At 40.0% G+C, this 18,670-nt stretch overlaps 1 protein-coding gene across 1 annotated transcript in view; it reads left to right on the plus strand.

The window, feature by feature from the left end:
• Positions 1-18,670, plus strand: part of GABBR2 (gamma-aminobutyric acid type B receptor subunit 2) — an 847,514-nt gene that overhangs the window by 817,410 nt on the left and 11,434 nt on the right. Inside the window, exons 17-18 of the mRNA XM_054020335.1 lie at positions 888-1,017; positions 17,685-17,802. Of these exons, the coding sequence (XP_053876310.1) occupies positions 888-1,017; positions 17,685-17,802 (248 nt within the window). The remainder of the gene's footprint in view (positions 1-887; positions 1,018-17,684; positions 17,803-18,670) is intronic.

Raw genomic sequence — 18,670 nt, forward strand, 5'->3', positions numbered from 1 at the left:
AGATAACTACAGCACTCGACCCAAGGTTTAAGAATCTGAAGTGCCTTCCAAAATCTGAGAGGGATGCAGTGTGGAGAATGCTTTCAGGAGTCTTTAAAGAGCAATACTCTGATGCAGAAACTACAGAACCCACATCACCAAAAAAGAAAATCAACCTTCTGCTATTTGCATCTGACTCAGATGATGAAAATGAATGCGTCAGTCCACACTGCTTTGGATTGTTATCAAGCAGAACCTGTTATCAGCATAGACACATGTCCCCTGGAAAGATGGTTGAAGCATGAAGGGACATATGAATCTTTAGCGCATCTGTGACACTGGCTACAATAGTGCCATGCGAACACCTGTTCTCACTTTCAGGTGACATTGTGAACAAGAAGCGGACCGCATTATCTCCAGCAAATGTAGATAAGCTTGTTTATCTGAGCGATTGACTGAACAAGAAGTAGGACTGAGTGGACTTGCAGGCTCTAAAGTTTTACATTGTTTTATTTTAAATGCAGGTTTTTTTGTACATTCTACATTTGTAAGTTCAACTTTCATGATAAAGAGATTGCACTACAATACTTGTATTAGGTGAATTGAAAAATACTATTTCTTTTGTTTTTTACAGTGCATATATTTGTAATAAAAAATAAATATAAAGTGAGCACTGTACATTTTGTATTCTGTGTTGTAACTGAAATCAGTATATTTGAAAATGTAGAAAACATCAAAAAGCATTTAAATAAATGGTATTATATTGTTTAACACTGCGATTAATCGCACAATTAATCATGATTAATTTTTTTAATTGTGCGATCAATCGTGATTAATTTTTTGTTTAATTACTTGACAGACCTAGTTCCCACTCATTAGATTTCTTATACTGTGTTTTTGTTTTACAGCTGGACAAAGATTTAGAAGAGGTTACTATGCAGCTCCAGGACACACCTGAGAAGACAACATACATTAAGCAGAACCACTATCAGGATCTTAATGACATCCTCAGTATACGGAACTTTACAGACAGCAAAGGTAAGAATCACTGATGCCTGCTAAGGGCTTGGTCCTGCAAGGTGTTAAGCAGTTTGGCCCCCGTGGACTGGCTCCAGAGGGCTCTGCATTTTACTGGATTGAGTGTTAAATTATAAGGTTTCATTTTGCAAATATGCAGAATCTAGTACTAAACTATACTGTGTTCAAAAAGAACAGGAGTACTTGTGGCACCTTAGAGACTAACGAATTTATTAGAGCATAAGCTTTCGTGGACTACAGCCCACTTCTTCGGATGCATATAGAGTGGAATAAATATTGAGGAGATATATATACACACATACAGAGAGCATAAACAGGTGGGAGTTGTCTTACCAACTGCTTAGTTACCTCACTGTATAAAATGGCCTTATCCTGTTGTGCGCTCTAAGAGCATATCATATACATATAAAATATCATAGAGAAAGACGTTTTGAAAGATATTCAGAATCAAGGATTTTCTGTGTTGCAAGCAGGAATAGAAAGTCATAGCGGGATGATTAAAAAGACTTTCTTGTTTTATTTTGGATGTTGTGACAATTAACTGAGTCAGTATTAAACATGACCTGACCTGACCTGAAGAAAAGTTCCATGTAAGCTCAAAAGCTTGTCTCTCTCACCAACAGAAGCAGGTCCAATAAAAGAGATTACCTCACCTGTGTTGTCAGTATTAAATATGGGAAACCAAGTTTTCAAACATGACGGTCTTATTAGGGTGTCCACATTTTGCTTTTGGCAAAAAGCCGCAAAAAATAAATATTTATGTGCTTATATACTAAGTGCTGATTTGAGCTTCCAAATGTCAGATTGGAGACATTTGTGTTTGAAAACTGTTACCTAAAAATAGGCTGTGCTAAAAAGGAATTTTCATTACTACTATAGCTACCCCACAGCTGCTTTCCGCCATGTATTTTGCATCACTCCCCAAAGAAATACAGGCAAAACAATTACTTCCATTAAAGATGTTCCGCTATTGAGAAGCAGCATGCTCCACTTGAGTCACAGTCAGGACACCTTGGTTCTATTTCTGGCTCTGACATTGATCTGCTTTGTGACTAAAATGGGGATAATGATGTGACAAATCAGGAAAATGGCTTATTATTCACATTAATCTTATGTATAACCCTGTTTCCCTGTTTGGTTTGATATTGTTACCTGCCTGAATGCATAATCAAATCAAAGGGGGTTGTAAAAATAAAATCAAGGAAGGGTAAACAATAACACATACTAGACAACCTGTAAGGTACCCATTTCAAAGAAGTTAAGAACAAGAATTGGGCCATCAGCTGGAAGAAGAAACTACTTTGCTAGAACCACCCAGACTAAGGCATGTATCTCTTCCCAAGGCAGAAGGGGCAGCCTGACTAGGGAGTATGACAATAATGATAAATATTATCCTTTTTAAATCTACAAATGAAAATCACTATCTAAGATTTAAGTATTATATATCTCAAGCTGTCCCCCAGTGGCTCAAGAGCATGAGTACCAATTTCAGGGCAGGCTGTCAGGAAACAGAGCATATACCCCAAATTGGCTGTGAGTTCTGTCCGTACATTTCACTAACCAAGTACCACGTGTAAACTTCTCAGGCACTAAAACACTAGTCACAGACATTGCCTGTGGGTATTCCAATCTATTATGCCACCTAAGCAAGCTTACCTTTGTGATAGATGGTCCCTTACACCAAAAATCACAATGATATTCAGGTTACTCCCAATCCCAAAGGACAGATCACTTACCCCAGGTCAACTGCACTCTAGTTCTTATACCAAAGACAACGCTTGTAGCCAATCCTATAATAAACAATCTAAAGAATTAACTAAGAAAAAGAAATGAGAGTTATTTACAAGGTTAAAGCAGACAAATATACACACACAAATGAGTTACAGTCTTAGGTTCCAAAAGTGATAAAAGCTGCTGTAATATGCAGATTCTATATCTCCTTTAGGGCTAACCCAGGGTAGGCAGCTGGGGATCCCTTGCTTATGCTTAGAAATCTTGCTGTCCCAAAGTCCAAGCAGTAAAGAGATACAGTTTCTTCTTGTGAGGGATTTTTCAGAGTTCAGGGTGATGGGATGAGTTCATGCAATGTCTCCTCTTTCTGAGGGGAAGAAGGGGAGGAATGCAATTAACTAAGTCTTTGTTCTTTGATGTTTCACAATGGCTCATTTGATTTCAATGGACCTTCTTGATCGGCAGGAACTAACACCTTCTGTAGGAAGCCAGCACTTTACATTAATTAATGCTTCTTTCCTGTTTGATGACTTACACAATTATGGAGGATTGCCAGGCAAACACTTAATACCACTCTATAACATGGAGTACAGATGTTATAAGTGAGATTAGTACATGCAGTATCCTACAAGCATTTCATAAAGTCTAAAAACTAAACACATTTTTATAACTCTAATATCTACTTTAACAATATTTACACACAGGTGAGCCCGACTGGTTTCAGCTATTTATTTGTTAGTGTTCAGTTGAAGCCTACATGCCTTGGCATGAGCTGGCACCTGGTCTGCCAAAGTCACAATATATATTATTGGAAAAACTAATTGCTATTCATTGGGGTGTCACAGTGAGACATCACAGAATTGGTTAATAGATTTCCAGGTCAGAAGGGACCATGATGATCATCTAGTCTGATATCCTGTATAACACATACTGAAGAACTTCCCCAAAATAATTCCTAAAGCGTATCTTTTCAAAAAACATCCAATCTTGATATATATATTGTCAATGATGGAGAATCCACCACAATTTAAGTTGTTCCAGTGGTTAATTACTCTCACCTACGGCTGTCAATTAATCACAGTTAACTCAGCGAGTAACTCAAAAAAAATTAATTGTGATTTCAAAAAATTAATAGTGATTAATCACAGTTTTGATCGCACAGTTAGTACTAATTGTTGTTACCTTTTCTTGAATATTCCATTCTTTCACAACATCCAAGAAATTCTCTACACATTTTTCAGCATAATGTCTCTCTTCAGTAGGTGTTACTGCTAAAGCAAATGACTGCAGTGTCCATGCAGCATCAATCAGATGTGCTGTGACTCCCAAGATAGCAGTGATTGCTCAAGGATGTCCAAGGATCACCAGTCACAGCAAGCAGTGCATTTTTAAGAAGCTCAAACTTTATAGTCTTCTTGTTGTGATATAGGTCATGTATTCCTCGGGAGGTGTGACTGATTGGAAAATGCAATTTGAATAACATCTCTTGGTTCTCTGTCATTTACAATGTTGAATAGTCTGCAGACCATAGCTATTCATTTTGCAATAGCATTGGTTAAGCTATTGTACTTTCTTTCATACATGGGCTTGCAAAGATCCTGAAACTCTGTAAGGTTACTCTGTCACGGCTGGAGAGATTCATTTGCTGTCGGTGGGTTATCTGTAGCACAAGACCTGGAGGCGAAAGCATGTTTAGTGTGTAGATAGTACTGCAGACTTGAAGTATTTCAATGTATTAGAACTTAGCCTTGCAATAGCTACATATCACCGTCTTTTTATCCAGTGCAATCAAAACTATGATTAATCACAACTAATTTTTTTAATCGCTTAATAGTCCTACTTATGAAGCTCAGTCTTGAAACAAGTTAGTTTATTTCCCCCCCACTGCTCCCCTAGGAAGGCTGTTCTGGGCCTTAAACTTCCATCTAACTTCAAGCCTAAATTTGTTGATGGCCAGTCTATATCCATTTGTTCTTGTACTACCCCTGGCCCTTAACTTAAATAGCACCTCTCGCTCCCTGATGCTTATCCCTCTGACGTATTTATGAAGAGCAATCATACCTCCCCTCATCCTTTGTTTTGTTAGGCTAAACAAGCCAAGATCCTTAAGTCTCCTCTTGTAAGGTAGTTTCTCCATTCCTCTGATCCTCCTAGCAGCCCTTCTCTGAACCTGTTCCAGTTTGAAATCACCTTTGTTAAACATAGGAGATCAGAATTGCATCCAGTATTCCAGATGAGGTCTCACCAGTACCTTGTAATAGTACAAGTGATAATAACACTTCCCTATCTCTGCAGGAAATACCTTGCCTGATGCATCCTAGGACTTAATTAACCTTTTTCACAGCTGCATCACATTGGCAGCTCATAGTCATCAATCAATGCACCCAGGTCTTATTCCTTCTCTGTCACTTCCAACTGATAAATCCCCATGGCCTTTCACTTTGCACTAGGGCTGTCAATTAAGGATTAATTCACAGCATGAGTTATGTGTTAATTCACGGGGGCTGAAGGCCGGAACTCGAAGCACCCACTGACATCTGAGCTCACTCAACGAGGTCTGTTTCCACCTCTGCAGCCTTTCTTTAGAATGTTTCTATCATTGAAATGTGTAAAGCTGCAACTTGGGCTTCTCTGCGTACATTTGCTGAACACTGCAACAATTCACAACTCTGCTTCCAACACTCTGTTTAGTCCAGTATGGAAGAAGGTACAGCAGAGCCAGACTCCAAAGCCCCCTCCTCCTGAAAGGGGAACTGCTTCACCTACAGTGGAGCACCCATAGGGAGAGTAACTACTCGAAGAAATAACTGCAGGTCGAAATGTATGTCCCTATGGGTGCTCCACTACCTGCCCTCCTTCCCCGCTGCTTCAGAGTTCCCTGTCATGGGGCGTCATGGTAGGGAAGGAACTGAGGACAGTTAGCTCACACAGTGCTATATAACAACAGCATGCGGCACAAGGCAGAGTAACACATATGCGTGGGCCAAACAGACACTGCTATGAAAAATCTCCAATCGAAGGCACAGGGGGTGCAAGTGCACTTAGAGTGGAGCACCCATAGGGAGACACATCTTAAAGAACTGCAGTGAGCATAGACACCAATTCCGTGGGTGCTCTGGGGCTAGAGCACCCACGGGGAAAAATTAGTGGGTGCTATGCACTCACTGGCAGCCAAGCTCTCCTCATCCCCCGCCCCACCTCCTCCTCCTCCCCTGAGCACGCTGCGTCCCCACTCCTCAGCCTACCTCCCAGTGCTTCCTGCCCGGCCACCACCAAACAGCTGTTTGACAGCGTTAGCACGCTCCGGGAGGGAGGGGCAAGAGTGGGAACATGGCATGCTCAGGGGAGGAGGCGGGGAAGAGGCAGGGCTGGGGCGGGGATTTGTGGAAAGAGTTGGAATAGGGATAGGGAGGGGGCGGAGTTGGGGTGGGGACTTTGGGGAAGGGGTTGGAATGGGGGCGAGGCCTCATGGAAGGGGTGGAGTGGGGGTGAGGCTGGGGGCAGAGCAGGGATCGAGTACCCAGGGAAAGAGGGGAAGTCGGCGCCTATGGCAGTGAGTAACTGTTTCTTCCCCATGCAGGTACTATGGACTGTATTCAAGTTACCCCCTAAGCTTCTCTTTGTTAAGCTGTGTTCCTTGAGTCTATCACTATAAGACATCGTGTATTGCTTAAATGTTAACAAACAGATGGGCACAGGTACCGTATTTCTGCGGCGGCACAAACTCCGTTTAAGCTAGACAGAAGCTACCTCAATGAAAATATTTGTTATAGTCTTTCAATCATTAAAATGTTGTACTATTGTTGCAATAGGTCAAAATAATTTGGTTTTGAGCATATTAAGTTTTGGCTTGGATCAGAGCAGCCTTTTTTCCTTCATGGCAGAGAATATCCATATTTTCAACTGTGGCTGTACTTATAGTTACACTAGTTATGGCTCCAGAAAGTTCCCAATGTCCTAAAAAAGCATATATAGCTGCTGGAGTCATGCAATTACTGGGCTGAGATCAGCAAAAAGAACTAACCCCAGAGAGTGGAATTAAGCACTTTTATAATGTGTTTGAAAGGAACGTGGACTATTTCACCAGTGATAGGCACGCCAGAAAAAAATAACAAAACACAAACAATAGTTCATGCAAAAAAGAGCCATTAAATTGTGCCAAATGGACTCTTGAATATGTGGTTTGAATAAAAATGATTCCCTTGGTAAAGAGTATTCTAAATGTGACCTTGCTCTTATTTCTAATAGTTTATTAGAATAATTTTCTATGTATCTCATATTTTGTTTGTGCTCAATTAACTTTTCCACAGCATGCTGAAGGTATTCAAATTTTAAACATCAGTGTCCCAGACTTTTCATTGTTTTGCACCATGCAAATGCCAAGGGCATGTTCCATTTTCATGTCTTTGTCCCTAGGCTAAATCATTTTACCTTTTTCTGCACTGAATTACAGATTTCAAAATCTATTCAGCTTAATCAAAATTGTACTGTCCCCTAGCGGCATATTATTATTAATGATTTTTTAAAAATTCTTTCTTCCAGATCACTGGTATATAAAATACACAAAATCTCTCCTAAGAGTGAACTTTGTTTAATGCCACTGGTTCCATTTTTGTTTGTTTGTTTTGTATTAAACTGCTTCCACTCACAAGAATCTTCTTGTATCCAAGATAATTCTTTGTTGTGAACTAATTAATTGGTTTAGCCAGAATAAAAACACCAGACAAATAAAACCCCATTGTTTGCTCTAGCCAAACCAAAGCCTTTCAAACGTTCAGATAATGAACCTTCAAAATCCCTTTATTATTAAAGTTGCGGGACCCAGTAGCAATGACAGTCTCTCAGATGAGTTTCAGGTGTGTCTAGCTGGAAATATTGTGCATGGAGGTTTACAGCATACCGTTAACATACTTTTGACAGGGGAAGGTTTAGAGCAGGTGAACTCTAAATTTAGAGATGCCAATGCCCAGAAGAAAGGAGGTCACTGTGGCTGGACCCTGCAGCTTTTTAGAATAGACAAGGGAAGCATATTTGTGAAATTGTTGTGAGCCCCTACTTAGATGGGGAGAGGGAATGCTTAATGTTGTGGCTTGATAGAAAGATGGTATTGGCATGAGTTCGAAGTGGCCACAAGTCTCACCTGGGGGCAGAGGGATAGCCTATGTCTGGGCACAGGGGATGGGCTGTATGCACTAACTCCATAGTACATGTCTGGCCTGCTGGTGAGTGGAGAGAGAGAGAGAGAGAGAGAGAGACTTAGCAGGACAATAAAGAAGAGAAGTAACATCAGACTGGAGCTGTGATGTAGTTCCAGGGCTTATATAGGGGGAGCAGATTGGGCACTGCAAAATCATTTGCCTCTGCTCTTATGGGCATGGTTAACCCCTAAGCCAATCTCCAGGCTACAGTGTTCCTCTGTTCTAAAAGAACATATTTGCAGTAAGTTCCAATTGTCTATCACTGGCATGAGTTTGGAATGACCACATTTCAGAGGTCGGATGACACCACAAGTAAGCCGTACAGCTCATCCCTAATAAAAATCTTTATACCACAGCACACACTTGTGTATTATGGAGACATTTCTTAAAATAGGAGCAAAAGTTAGGCTCCTAAATCTGTAGTTAAACACCTAAATAGGCTACTTGATTTTCCCATTCATCTCAAATATGAAATTATGAGTTTAACTGTAGAAAATCTTGGCCAGAACACACACAGTGGTGTAGTGGAATATGAAGGTGTTAGGAACACTCTTTTGGGATGAGCTCCAAGATCCACATTGCCACGTGTGAGAAATGTGACCATTCCAAACTTGTACCATTAAAAAAAACCCTATCACATCACAACAACCTATATTCGCTCGCTCTAGCTAAGTGAATAAAGAGCCAAATCACAAGAGGTGCTAAGCACCTGCAACTCCCAGTTTGACTCTTTATATCAGGAGTACTGTGCTGTATTGAGAACCCCTTATGTGCAGCACAAACATTTTCATTGGATATGCCCTACCTTAAGACAGAGATTGCCCAAGACACTCACCTCCCATCCATAATCCCATAACTGTCCTGTGGCATCTACAGCAATTGCTTACATGGAAAAGTAATATTAGTCAAGCATTTAGTTTATTTGGGGCCAAGTTTGGAACCTCTGCGATACAGAATCAAATGGCTTCCCAAACCAAATAGAAATGTTTTCAACTGTAACATCCATCAACTCTATTTGTTATTTTCTTCAGATAGTTTATTTTCTTTGAACGCATTGCTTCTGCTAGCATTGCAGAGTTATGAGTGACAGAGAGAGATTTTGTTCTGGCTTGCCTACTAACAGAATTGCTAGTTGTGTTCCAGTTGTAACACTACATTCCATCCTGTTACATTGTATACAACACTCTTTGGAGCAGAATTTGGCCTGCAGAATATTTGCTACTGGTGATTATGTACAAGCAAGAAGAGTCCACATTGAGTTTCCCAGGTTGGCATTTATAAAAAAAAGAATAGATTTTATCCCCCATCCTAGCCACTTGGACAGTGTATTGGAGCCAGAAATGTGCTCAAGGGCCCACAGGAGAATTACCATGGCACTTGCACAGCGTTGAGCTGCCATAAGTGGCCCCATGCTGTCCCAGTGTAGAGGGTGTATCAGGGAGAGGAAAGGTCCTGTAAAGAAAGGACAGGGTGTCTCTTTAGTGCATACTGCTACAGAGATTCTGGGTTGCTTCAGACTGTGAAGTAGCCCTCAGGATGCTGCCATACATTGGAGCAATCCTGGGGCTTCTCAGATGTCTGCCAAAAGCCATATAGTCCTCTGGAGCAGGCCAAACTCCTCTCCCCTTGGGCTGTGCCTTCTGTGCTATGCCTCCAAGAAATGCAGCATGGGATCTCAACCTCTTTTTACTTGCAAATGAGCAAATATGCTCACTACTAAATGATGTACTTTATTATGCCATTTTAAACGTTGCTTTTTAGAGTAGACCTGCACTTACTGTAGCTGTTAGTTTATTTCTTTCATTAATTCATTGGTAACTGGTTGTCTTCTAAAGAGCTATTGATTATATCTGCTAAAGGAAGGTTCCCCTTGATCTTTTGTTAATCCTTTTCACAGCTGGAAATGGGTGCCTTCTGACTCCTGAGTTTTTCTTCCCTTTTTCTGTTTAAGGGCAAATTTGGTTCTCAAATACTTGTGCATAAATCCCACAGAAGTCAATGAGAATTGAATAGGTGTATATGAGGGTTGAATTTGGCCCTACAAGAAAAACAGGAAAAAAATATACTTGTAATGTGGTTAATTTTATGTTGGCGAAGGAATTTTAAATCTTTCATTTACTGACATTTTATCATTTAAAATATGCAGTCAATTATGCATTAACGTTGTGTTTGGCATTTAATTAGATGAAGAAATGATAAATGATTCATGGATGACAGGACTTTTGATATAAAACCAAACTCTATATTCTTCAGTAGAATTCCTTGATTTATCTCTACATCTATATAGTAAGTTGTAGAGCAGTTTGTGGGGAGAATCAATGAATGACATCTGCTCTATGGGAAGTATAGTAAGAAGTTAAAGGCAGTGATTTGCAACTCTTTTTTCCCCCTACTTAAGAGAACTCTGACTTTTTGCTTGTCACATTAGCAAATTTTCTCTTTTTGGCACTATAGTTTGCTCAGGGAAGGTATTACCCATCATGTTTTGAGTCAGACACAGTATAATCTTTACTCGCTGCTGTAAATTGACTCAGAATATACCTTGGTGGGTCAGGTTTGCCTATCTACTGTCAGTTTTCACCAGCCTCCAATGTTTTTTAGTGTTACAATTTTTCCTCTTGTAGAAATATTTCAAAGAAAAACAAACTTCAAAGGCAGGGTGCTAGTAACCGCAGGGGAAAAGAGAAGTTCATCTGCCACAGAAGAGAGAAATGATACCTCAGTGAAGTTGCTTTGATGAAGGCATTTAGCATGAGACTGAACCACAGATAGAGTCAAAGGCTTTCACAAATGAGATCTATATGACTTTAAAGGGACACTGCTTCAAAATAGGGACTTCCTATGTGTTTGTACAGAGCTGAGCAAATGGATTCCAATCCTGATTGGGGCCTTTGGGTGCCACACTAATACAGTGACTCCAATACCACAACAGTAATAACAATAGCTGTGAGGTCCATTTAGGGCCAAAATGTAGGTGGTTCAATTTCTGTTCTCATTTACACCGATGTAAATCTAAAATAAATGGAGTTTTTTCACATTTACAGTGGAATGAGAGTAGAATTTTGCCCAGGCTTTGTTTAATAAAATCTTTTTTCAAAGCCTAACCTCATTAGAAGGGTTGAGCCAGACTGTCATCTGCTGGGAAGTGGCTTCAGTGGAGCTATGTGATTTATACCAACTGAGAATACGGTCATTTTATCTTATTCTTTTCAAAAGAGATGATTTATTTTTAATAGGTGTAGTGTTTCTAATCTGCAGATTGTCATCTCTGACTTATGATCCCAAAATATGAAATTCATTAGAAATTGCTGGCAAAACAGAAATTGATTGGTCTGTTTTCACTGTCCAAAGGAAACAAACAACATACATGGGGAAAATTCCTCAAAAATTTCTGATTCCTTTAATAATACAGCTAGGTTATCTGGCTTTAAAACTGTATGAATTTTAAACCTGCCAGTTTTCCTCAAGTCAGTATTAGACTTATATTTATTAATAAGTGGAGTGTAAAATATGTTTTCCAATAGAATTGAAAGTAATGATCAAACCGGGAGAAACAGGGTAAACAGAAGTATTTTCATCAAGTAGCAAACCATTAAAATGCTGCTGCAGCATAAGCATAGTAACAAAGAGCCTTAATAAAATTACAATAGTACAAATGACACTGAGATTGAAACTTACAGAAACGTATATGACACCTATAGAAATAGCGTATGTTTCTTTAAGAAACTATAACAAGTGAGAAGATCTGTACACTTGTGAGTTTTGTAACTGGAATTCACTTCTCTACCATAGATGAATAAAAGTCCTTTGCTAAAGCTTTCTGGCATTCAATGACAATTGGGCACTGGATTTTGCACTTCCAATAAGTTCTGTTCCATGTAAAGTACTTGATATCTGCCTGGCTCTCTTGCCACTGCTCTGTGAATAGAAAATGCCGAGGCATTATTTATTCAAGATTCTAAGTACCTGCATGAGATGAGAATGTGGAGTGCTTTAGAAACTGCCTTCAGATAATGGAAATGCAGTTTTAAAGTGAGTTAGAACATTTCAGTGCAACCCATTCAGTTTGAGGTTTCACATCCTGTAGTAACAAACAGCACCTTGAAGAGGGAAGAAGGCAATTTTAAGTAGTGTACTTAATGAACAAAGAAAGAGAAGACAATAAGAAAGAGATGTTCAAGCCAATATTGAGCTTCAGAGGTAATTGGAAGCTTGAAAGTTTGCCAGTGCAATTACTTTATTTCCTTTCCACCTATTTTTGCACATAAATCATAATTATGATGTGAACCATACGATGAAATTATATATATATATATATATATATATATATAAAATAAACCCATTGGTTAATACTGTCACTATTATTGTTTGTGCCATGTCTATGTGCGCAAGAAATTTAAATTGCAGCCTTGATATCTCAACCAAGTCCTTTCCCTTTACTCTCAAAAGGTTGTATGTTTTAAGTTTCTACCATTGCTTTGTCTATATACAGTGTTGCCAATTCTCATAATTTTATTGTGAGCCTTGGGACATTTGGTGTTTTTCTTCAAGGCTCAGCTTCTGGAGGCATGTGATCTGGGAGAATTGTAGTTTTCATTTAAAAAAAATGAAAGTTCCTAGCCCTCCTGGCTGTGGAGTAAAGCTTGAAAACATGAGATGTCAAATAAAAATAACCCAACATTTATTATTTTAAAAGTCATTTTAAGCCAATTATGAGTTTGGGGGGCCTGATTCATGAACACTTTGGGGTGGCAATACTCTATGAGTACGCTTACATGTACAGTCAAGAAGGGAAAGGAATTGACTAGAATGATAGGAGAGGGTATCAAATAATGAGACACAAGAAGGATGTGTAAATTTGAGGATGACTCAGGTATTGAAGGACTAGTAACGGGGCTAAACCCCACCTATGAATTCTCCTCTCTTTTATTTCTTTAAACAAACTAACCCCCTTTTAGGCTGATAACTTTTTCTCCCTTCTCTCCTAAAGCACCCTGGAAAGAGCAAGGAGCAGGTGGGCTGGGAGTAGGGGCTGGCAGATTGTAGCATCTTCAGTGCAGTACCAGAGAGGGCAATCCAGGAAAGAAGGAGCTGGCAAGTCTCCAACTCCTAAGAGTGCTCCTCCTGAGTGCTCCATAAGTTCATAGGCTGGTTTTTGAGGCAGAATCAAGGTAGTCCCAGAGTCAGAGTGCAGAGCTCCACCCCACATCAGGAACAGCCCCAGGTGGGGAAAACTGGGGCAGAAGGAGAGAGGAGCTTGGCAAATCAATGGCTTCTAGGAGCAGCCTGCAACTGAGGAGGAAAGGGGGAGCATGGGGGTCTGTAAATCAGTTAGAAGGGTGAAAGGGGGAGCCTATAACCTGGTGAATGGAGCAGGTGCTTGCTCATATTCAGGAGGAGTAGGGAAACAGCAGCAGGAGTTACAGCAGAGGAGCTATTGAGGGAGGGGACAGGATTTATGTATTGGTGGAAGGGGAAGAGCCCTCAAATATTTCAGTTGTTCTTTTTTCTAATTTGGGAGATAACAATTATTGTTGGGGGGAGGCAGGTTGAGGGGAAGAGCGGGTATGTAATTGCTCTCCCCAGCTCCAACACTTATTTTGAGCACCAGCCAGCCATGAGCACTATTAAAAATCTTCCTGGCACTGCGCTCTGTTCAATTGTGGAAGAGTTTCCCACGGAAATGGTGGGACCTCATCTGAGACATTTAAAACCAGACTGGACAATTGGCTAGAAAATGTAGTATGGGTAACAATGATGCTCTAAAAAAGGACTGGACTAGATAAACCACAGGTCTGTTCAATCCCTAATTTCTAAGATTTGCCAGATGTAACTTTGTTTGTTAATTTAATTGGTCTATATCATAAAGTCAGTGTGTTACATTGTCACCTTAATCAGCTCTACATCAAACATTGTTTTAATTTCTGAAAGAAAAAAGCATTCCTGTCTAATGCCTCTGCTTATAGACACCACAAGGCTTTTATGAAAATGCCAAGAATAATATACATAAAAATGTGAGGTATAGAAAATAAAAGCTGAACCCACATGACAGTAGCTGCCACAGCAAACACAACACACTTCCGCTCTCTTCGCCCACAACCCCACCCTCACCGCTGTCCAAAATGTTAAACTTCTTATGTTAACTAGTGTCAGATTCGACTCCTTTCTGTTCTTCTCCCTTCACATCCAGGCTATCAAATCCCATCATTTCGTTTTTTATAACATCTCTAAATGTTGTCCTTCCCTCTCCATTCTTACAATTAAAATCCTTGTCCCTGTTGTATGGTCATTTCTTGCCTCAGCTAAAGTAACTCTTCTGCTCTAGCCTCCTCCTTCCTTCTCGCCAAGTTCACTACTCCTCCATCCAATATACCGAAAATCTTTGCTCCTACCCCTTTGGACCATAGCACTCCCACACACTACTCACTTCGGCATCCTCTCCTATGTTAATCCTTTTTTTCCCTTCAAATCACTCCTTAAGACTCGCTTGTGCTGTGATGACTACAGAATAACACATGTGGAGAATAGCTAGTTTGCACAAAAACACTCATAATACTGTTACCCCATCTTCCTTCCCTGACACCCAACCCACTGCCTTGTTTCACCATCTGTTTTGTCTCATTATTAATCTTGATTGTAAGTTCTTTGGGGATATTTTTACAGGTATTACTGAACCTGACACAAAAGGGCCTCTGAGGTTTCCATATGCTAGGTGCTACTGCAATAGAAATAATACATAAAAACCATGGGTCAGCCTTTGTAAAGCTTTCTGCAGCTCTGTTGCTGCTTTTCTTTAGTGTTGTCTTTTCTCTGGTGTATTGCTACTCATCATCTCATTCCCTTCACGCCATCCTAGCCTCCTCCCTAACTGCACCCTTTGTGTTCTTCTCCTATTTTCACCTTCATGCCTTTTTCCACGTTGCCTTTATACTTGCAACAGTCACACTTTCCATATGTAGCAAACAACTATCTTGATGGCTTTGGAGCTGCTCTGTAATGATTTATGACTATTGTCTGTTGACTTGGTTGAGATGTTCTCTGCGTGACTGTATTGGCTTAACACACGAGGAGATTGTGTGTCTGAAAAAACAGGCAGGAAGGGAAAGAATGGCTCAAGATAAACCACCTCCTTGCAAACACTTGAGGATTGTAAAAAGGGACTATTAGCTTTGAAGATTTTGCCTCCTATTCAGCTGTTCAGGGAAACCAGATTAAGACACACCACACTGGGGGCATCTGAAGGATTTGAGCCTGTCTAGGGGGTGATAAGACAGACATGCAGGTAGACTGTTTGTTTTTAATGCTTTTTCTCTAAAATTCTTTGTTTCTATTGTTTAAAATAAAGAATACTTTGTTTTTAAGAAGGCTGTCTGAACAATGTATACACCTTTGATCACAGACTCCCAAAGGGAAGAACCACAGGGTACTATAACACCAGGCCCATCTGATATGGGAGAATTTTGGAATTCCGCCCCAGAAGCGGTAAAAGCTTGTGGCCTGGCACCTGATGGGGTGACTCAGAGACCAGAAAGGGGACAGAAGCAGTTAGACATGTAACTGTGACATTGACCCTCTCCTTGTTCAGTTCCCTCATTAAAAAGACAATTCTACTAAAATATCCCTTTCCAAGAGGGAATGGTCACAAAGGATTTGGAACACATTAGTAATGCAGACGCTCTATAAATGTAGAGAGAACAGATACACTGGGCCATATTCTGCTCCATTACACCTGTTTAATCCCAAGAGTGTCTTCACTGAGTCTGGGATTACACTGGATTTACATTGGTATAACTAAGCAGAATTGGCCCATTTGACTATCTAGCCACATAGGTTTCTCTTCATAAGCATGCCAGTTAGCTAAAATGCAAGAATGGGCATTGTCTGTTAATTTTAAGAGCTCTGTTGAGAAACAGACTGACATTCTGTCATGTACATTTTAAAATATCACATTATACATGAAGTCTAATCCAACCTCCCCTCATTTCTCAAGAAGAGACATAACATTTTTAGACTCATCATCATAGTCCATCACATGTCATTATAATCTGACTTTGTGGTATTCAGCATACAGCCATTTTGCCTTAACTAGCACCATTGCAAAGTGCATCAACTATTCTGTTCTAGAGAACTGTGCTTCTAGTGTATCAGAAACAAATACCTTTAATAGATTTATACATATTCTATTACAACCTTTCAGTCCTAGTTTTTGATCATAGAATCACAGGGTTGGAAGGGACCTCAGGAGGTCATCTAGTCCAACCCCCTGCTCAAAGCAGAACCAATCCCCAGACAGATTTTTGCCCCAAATCCCTAAATGGCCCCCTCAAGGATTGAGCTTACACCCTTGGGCTTAGCAGGCTAATGCCCAAACTGCTGAACTATCACTCCCAATTTCTCCTTTTGCCCTCTTTGTTGAGTAGATCTGGCACAAGTAGTTTTGTTTTTGTTTTTGTTTTTTTAAGAAATGTTTAGGATTAAGGGTAATTTTTTGCCATTGTTCTTCATGACTCCAAATTTCTCCCTCAACAGTGGCTGGCACATAAAATCTTCTCCTTCAAAGAAATTTATCAAGAACTGTCCTCTTTCAAAATGACATTGTTCTCAGTGGGACTGAAGTCACAAACAATCCACAGTTAAGACAACAAGGGGGAGGGATAGCTCAGTGGTTTGAGTATTGGCCTGCTAAACCTAGGGTTGTGAGCTCAATCCTTGAGGGAGCCACTTAGGGATCTGAGGCAAAATCAGTACTTTGTCCTGCTAGTGAAGGCAGGGGACTGGACTCAATGAGTTCTATGTTCTATGAGATAGGTATATCTCCATCTATTATTATAACTCTCTCAAAATGATTGTCATCTCCCCTTATTCTCTGTGGGATTTAGCCTGTATACTGCCCTTAGCAAAGATGGCTACTGTCTCACAAAGATTTGGAACATGTTAGTAATGCAGACGCTCTATAAATGTAGAGAGAACATTCTGGGTGAGAATACATTCATCCTGCAACTGCATGTAGATGGACAACAAGACAGTAAACAAAACTGAGAGGAACATGTTCCCTCTCAGTCTCTTCCAGGTGTCATCTATCAAGGGCTACATAGGAAGATGCACAAAAACAATAGAAGGGGAAAAATAAAAAACGTGATTAATTGGGTGGTTTGGGAAAAGCATAGAAAGGAGGGGAAAGAGTGAGAGAATGAAAGGTATTGCCAGATTGTGTCAACATTTTTTTTTTGTGTGCAGAATTTGGCAAGTGTTGGAGGAGGGCATGGAAAATGGAGATGGAGTTTCTATGGGTTAATGGCACATTAGTAAGTAAGCTTGGTATTGGTCAAGGACTGAGGCAGATCTGAAAGAAGAGAGAATGAGGGAAGTCAGTATAGTCCTTAATTTCTCCAAAGGTGCTCAGAGTCATTGAAAGCAGGAGATGAAAGAGAAAGATGTGAGGATTAAGCCAGCGTTGGAATTAGTGAGTCAGACATAACAAAGGGAGAAAGGACTGAAGGAATTAAGTGTGGAAGAGAGAGTGAAGTTGGAGGTGGGCACCAACCAATTGAGGTGAGGGAAAGAAGAAAAAGGCTGAGAGCTGCAGTGAAGAAATTAGAGATGTTGTTGGACTGAAGAGCCTGGAAGGGTCACTTCATGTCTCTAAGAACCTATTGAATGTTTTAAAAGGAAATTGTTTAAAAAATCCATTTTCATTTTATCATAGTAAATACAATTTAAACATTTCCCCCCATCCAGATGGTGAGAAAGCTGTTTTGAAAAATCACCTTGATCAAAATCCACAAGCACAGTGGAGCACAACAGAGCCCTCCAGAACAAGCAAAGACCCTATAGAAGACATCAACTCTCCAGAACAGTAAGTAGCATATTGATGAAAACAGGTTAGTGGTAAATGCAGAGAGGAACTGAGAACTTTTTTTAACTGGAGAGTTAAATTTTGGTCATGTTTTACCATGGGTCACTTATTGTTAAACATTATTTAGAGCACACAAAAATGAGGAAATGACAGTTTTTGAGTTTGCCTGTGCAACCTTAATTTAGGCCAGTTGTGCATATGGATTTTAATACTCTTTAATTACTTGATCACTTACACATTTAATGTCAATGTTTGAAGAACTTTCCACTAACTTGGGGTGCCTCAGTGATTGTGCCCAACTTGGGACACCTAGCGCCTGATTTTTCAGAACACTCCGTATGTTCAAAGCACTTCATAAGCACTAACTAACCCTTACAACCCCCTCTTCCCCCCAACTAAATTTTTCTCAAATACTACCTTTCCACTAAAAAGTTCAGTTTCGACGAAATGGCATTTTTCAATGGAAAAACGTTTTGTAGAAAATATTTTTACCAACTTTATTATCAATTATGCAGTCAGCCAAGTAGTTATAAAAGATGTGAACTACTGCATTCATCCCAAACCGCTGTTGACACTGAATCCTAATAATAACTGCTTAAATTTCAGTATTGGTAGCTATTCATTGCTGATCATTTAAGCAGAAATATCCACCTAATGTGGCTATCCTACATTCCTCAACCATTGCCCATGCCTCATGTCATGCCAGAATTTCCCAAAATCTTCTGCCTAGCTGCCCAAATCTCCAGCTTTCACCTGAATAACGTAGCTGAAGTCAACGTACTTAGATCTACTTACCACAGTGTCTTCAGTGTGGTAAGTCGACGGCTGATGCTCCCCAATCGACTCTGCTTCCACTTCACGCTCCGGT

The sequence above is a fragment of the Malaclemys terrapin genome, chromosome 2 (genome assembly GCF_027887155.1).
Source record: "Malaclemys terrapin pileata isolate rMalTer1 chromosome 2, rMalTer1.hap1, whole genome shotgun sequence".
In the NCBI taxonomy this organism is placed as follows: domain Eukaryota; kingdom Metazoa; phylum Chordata; order Testudines; family Emydidae; genus Malaclemys; species Malaclemys terrapin.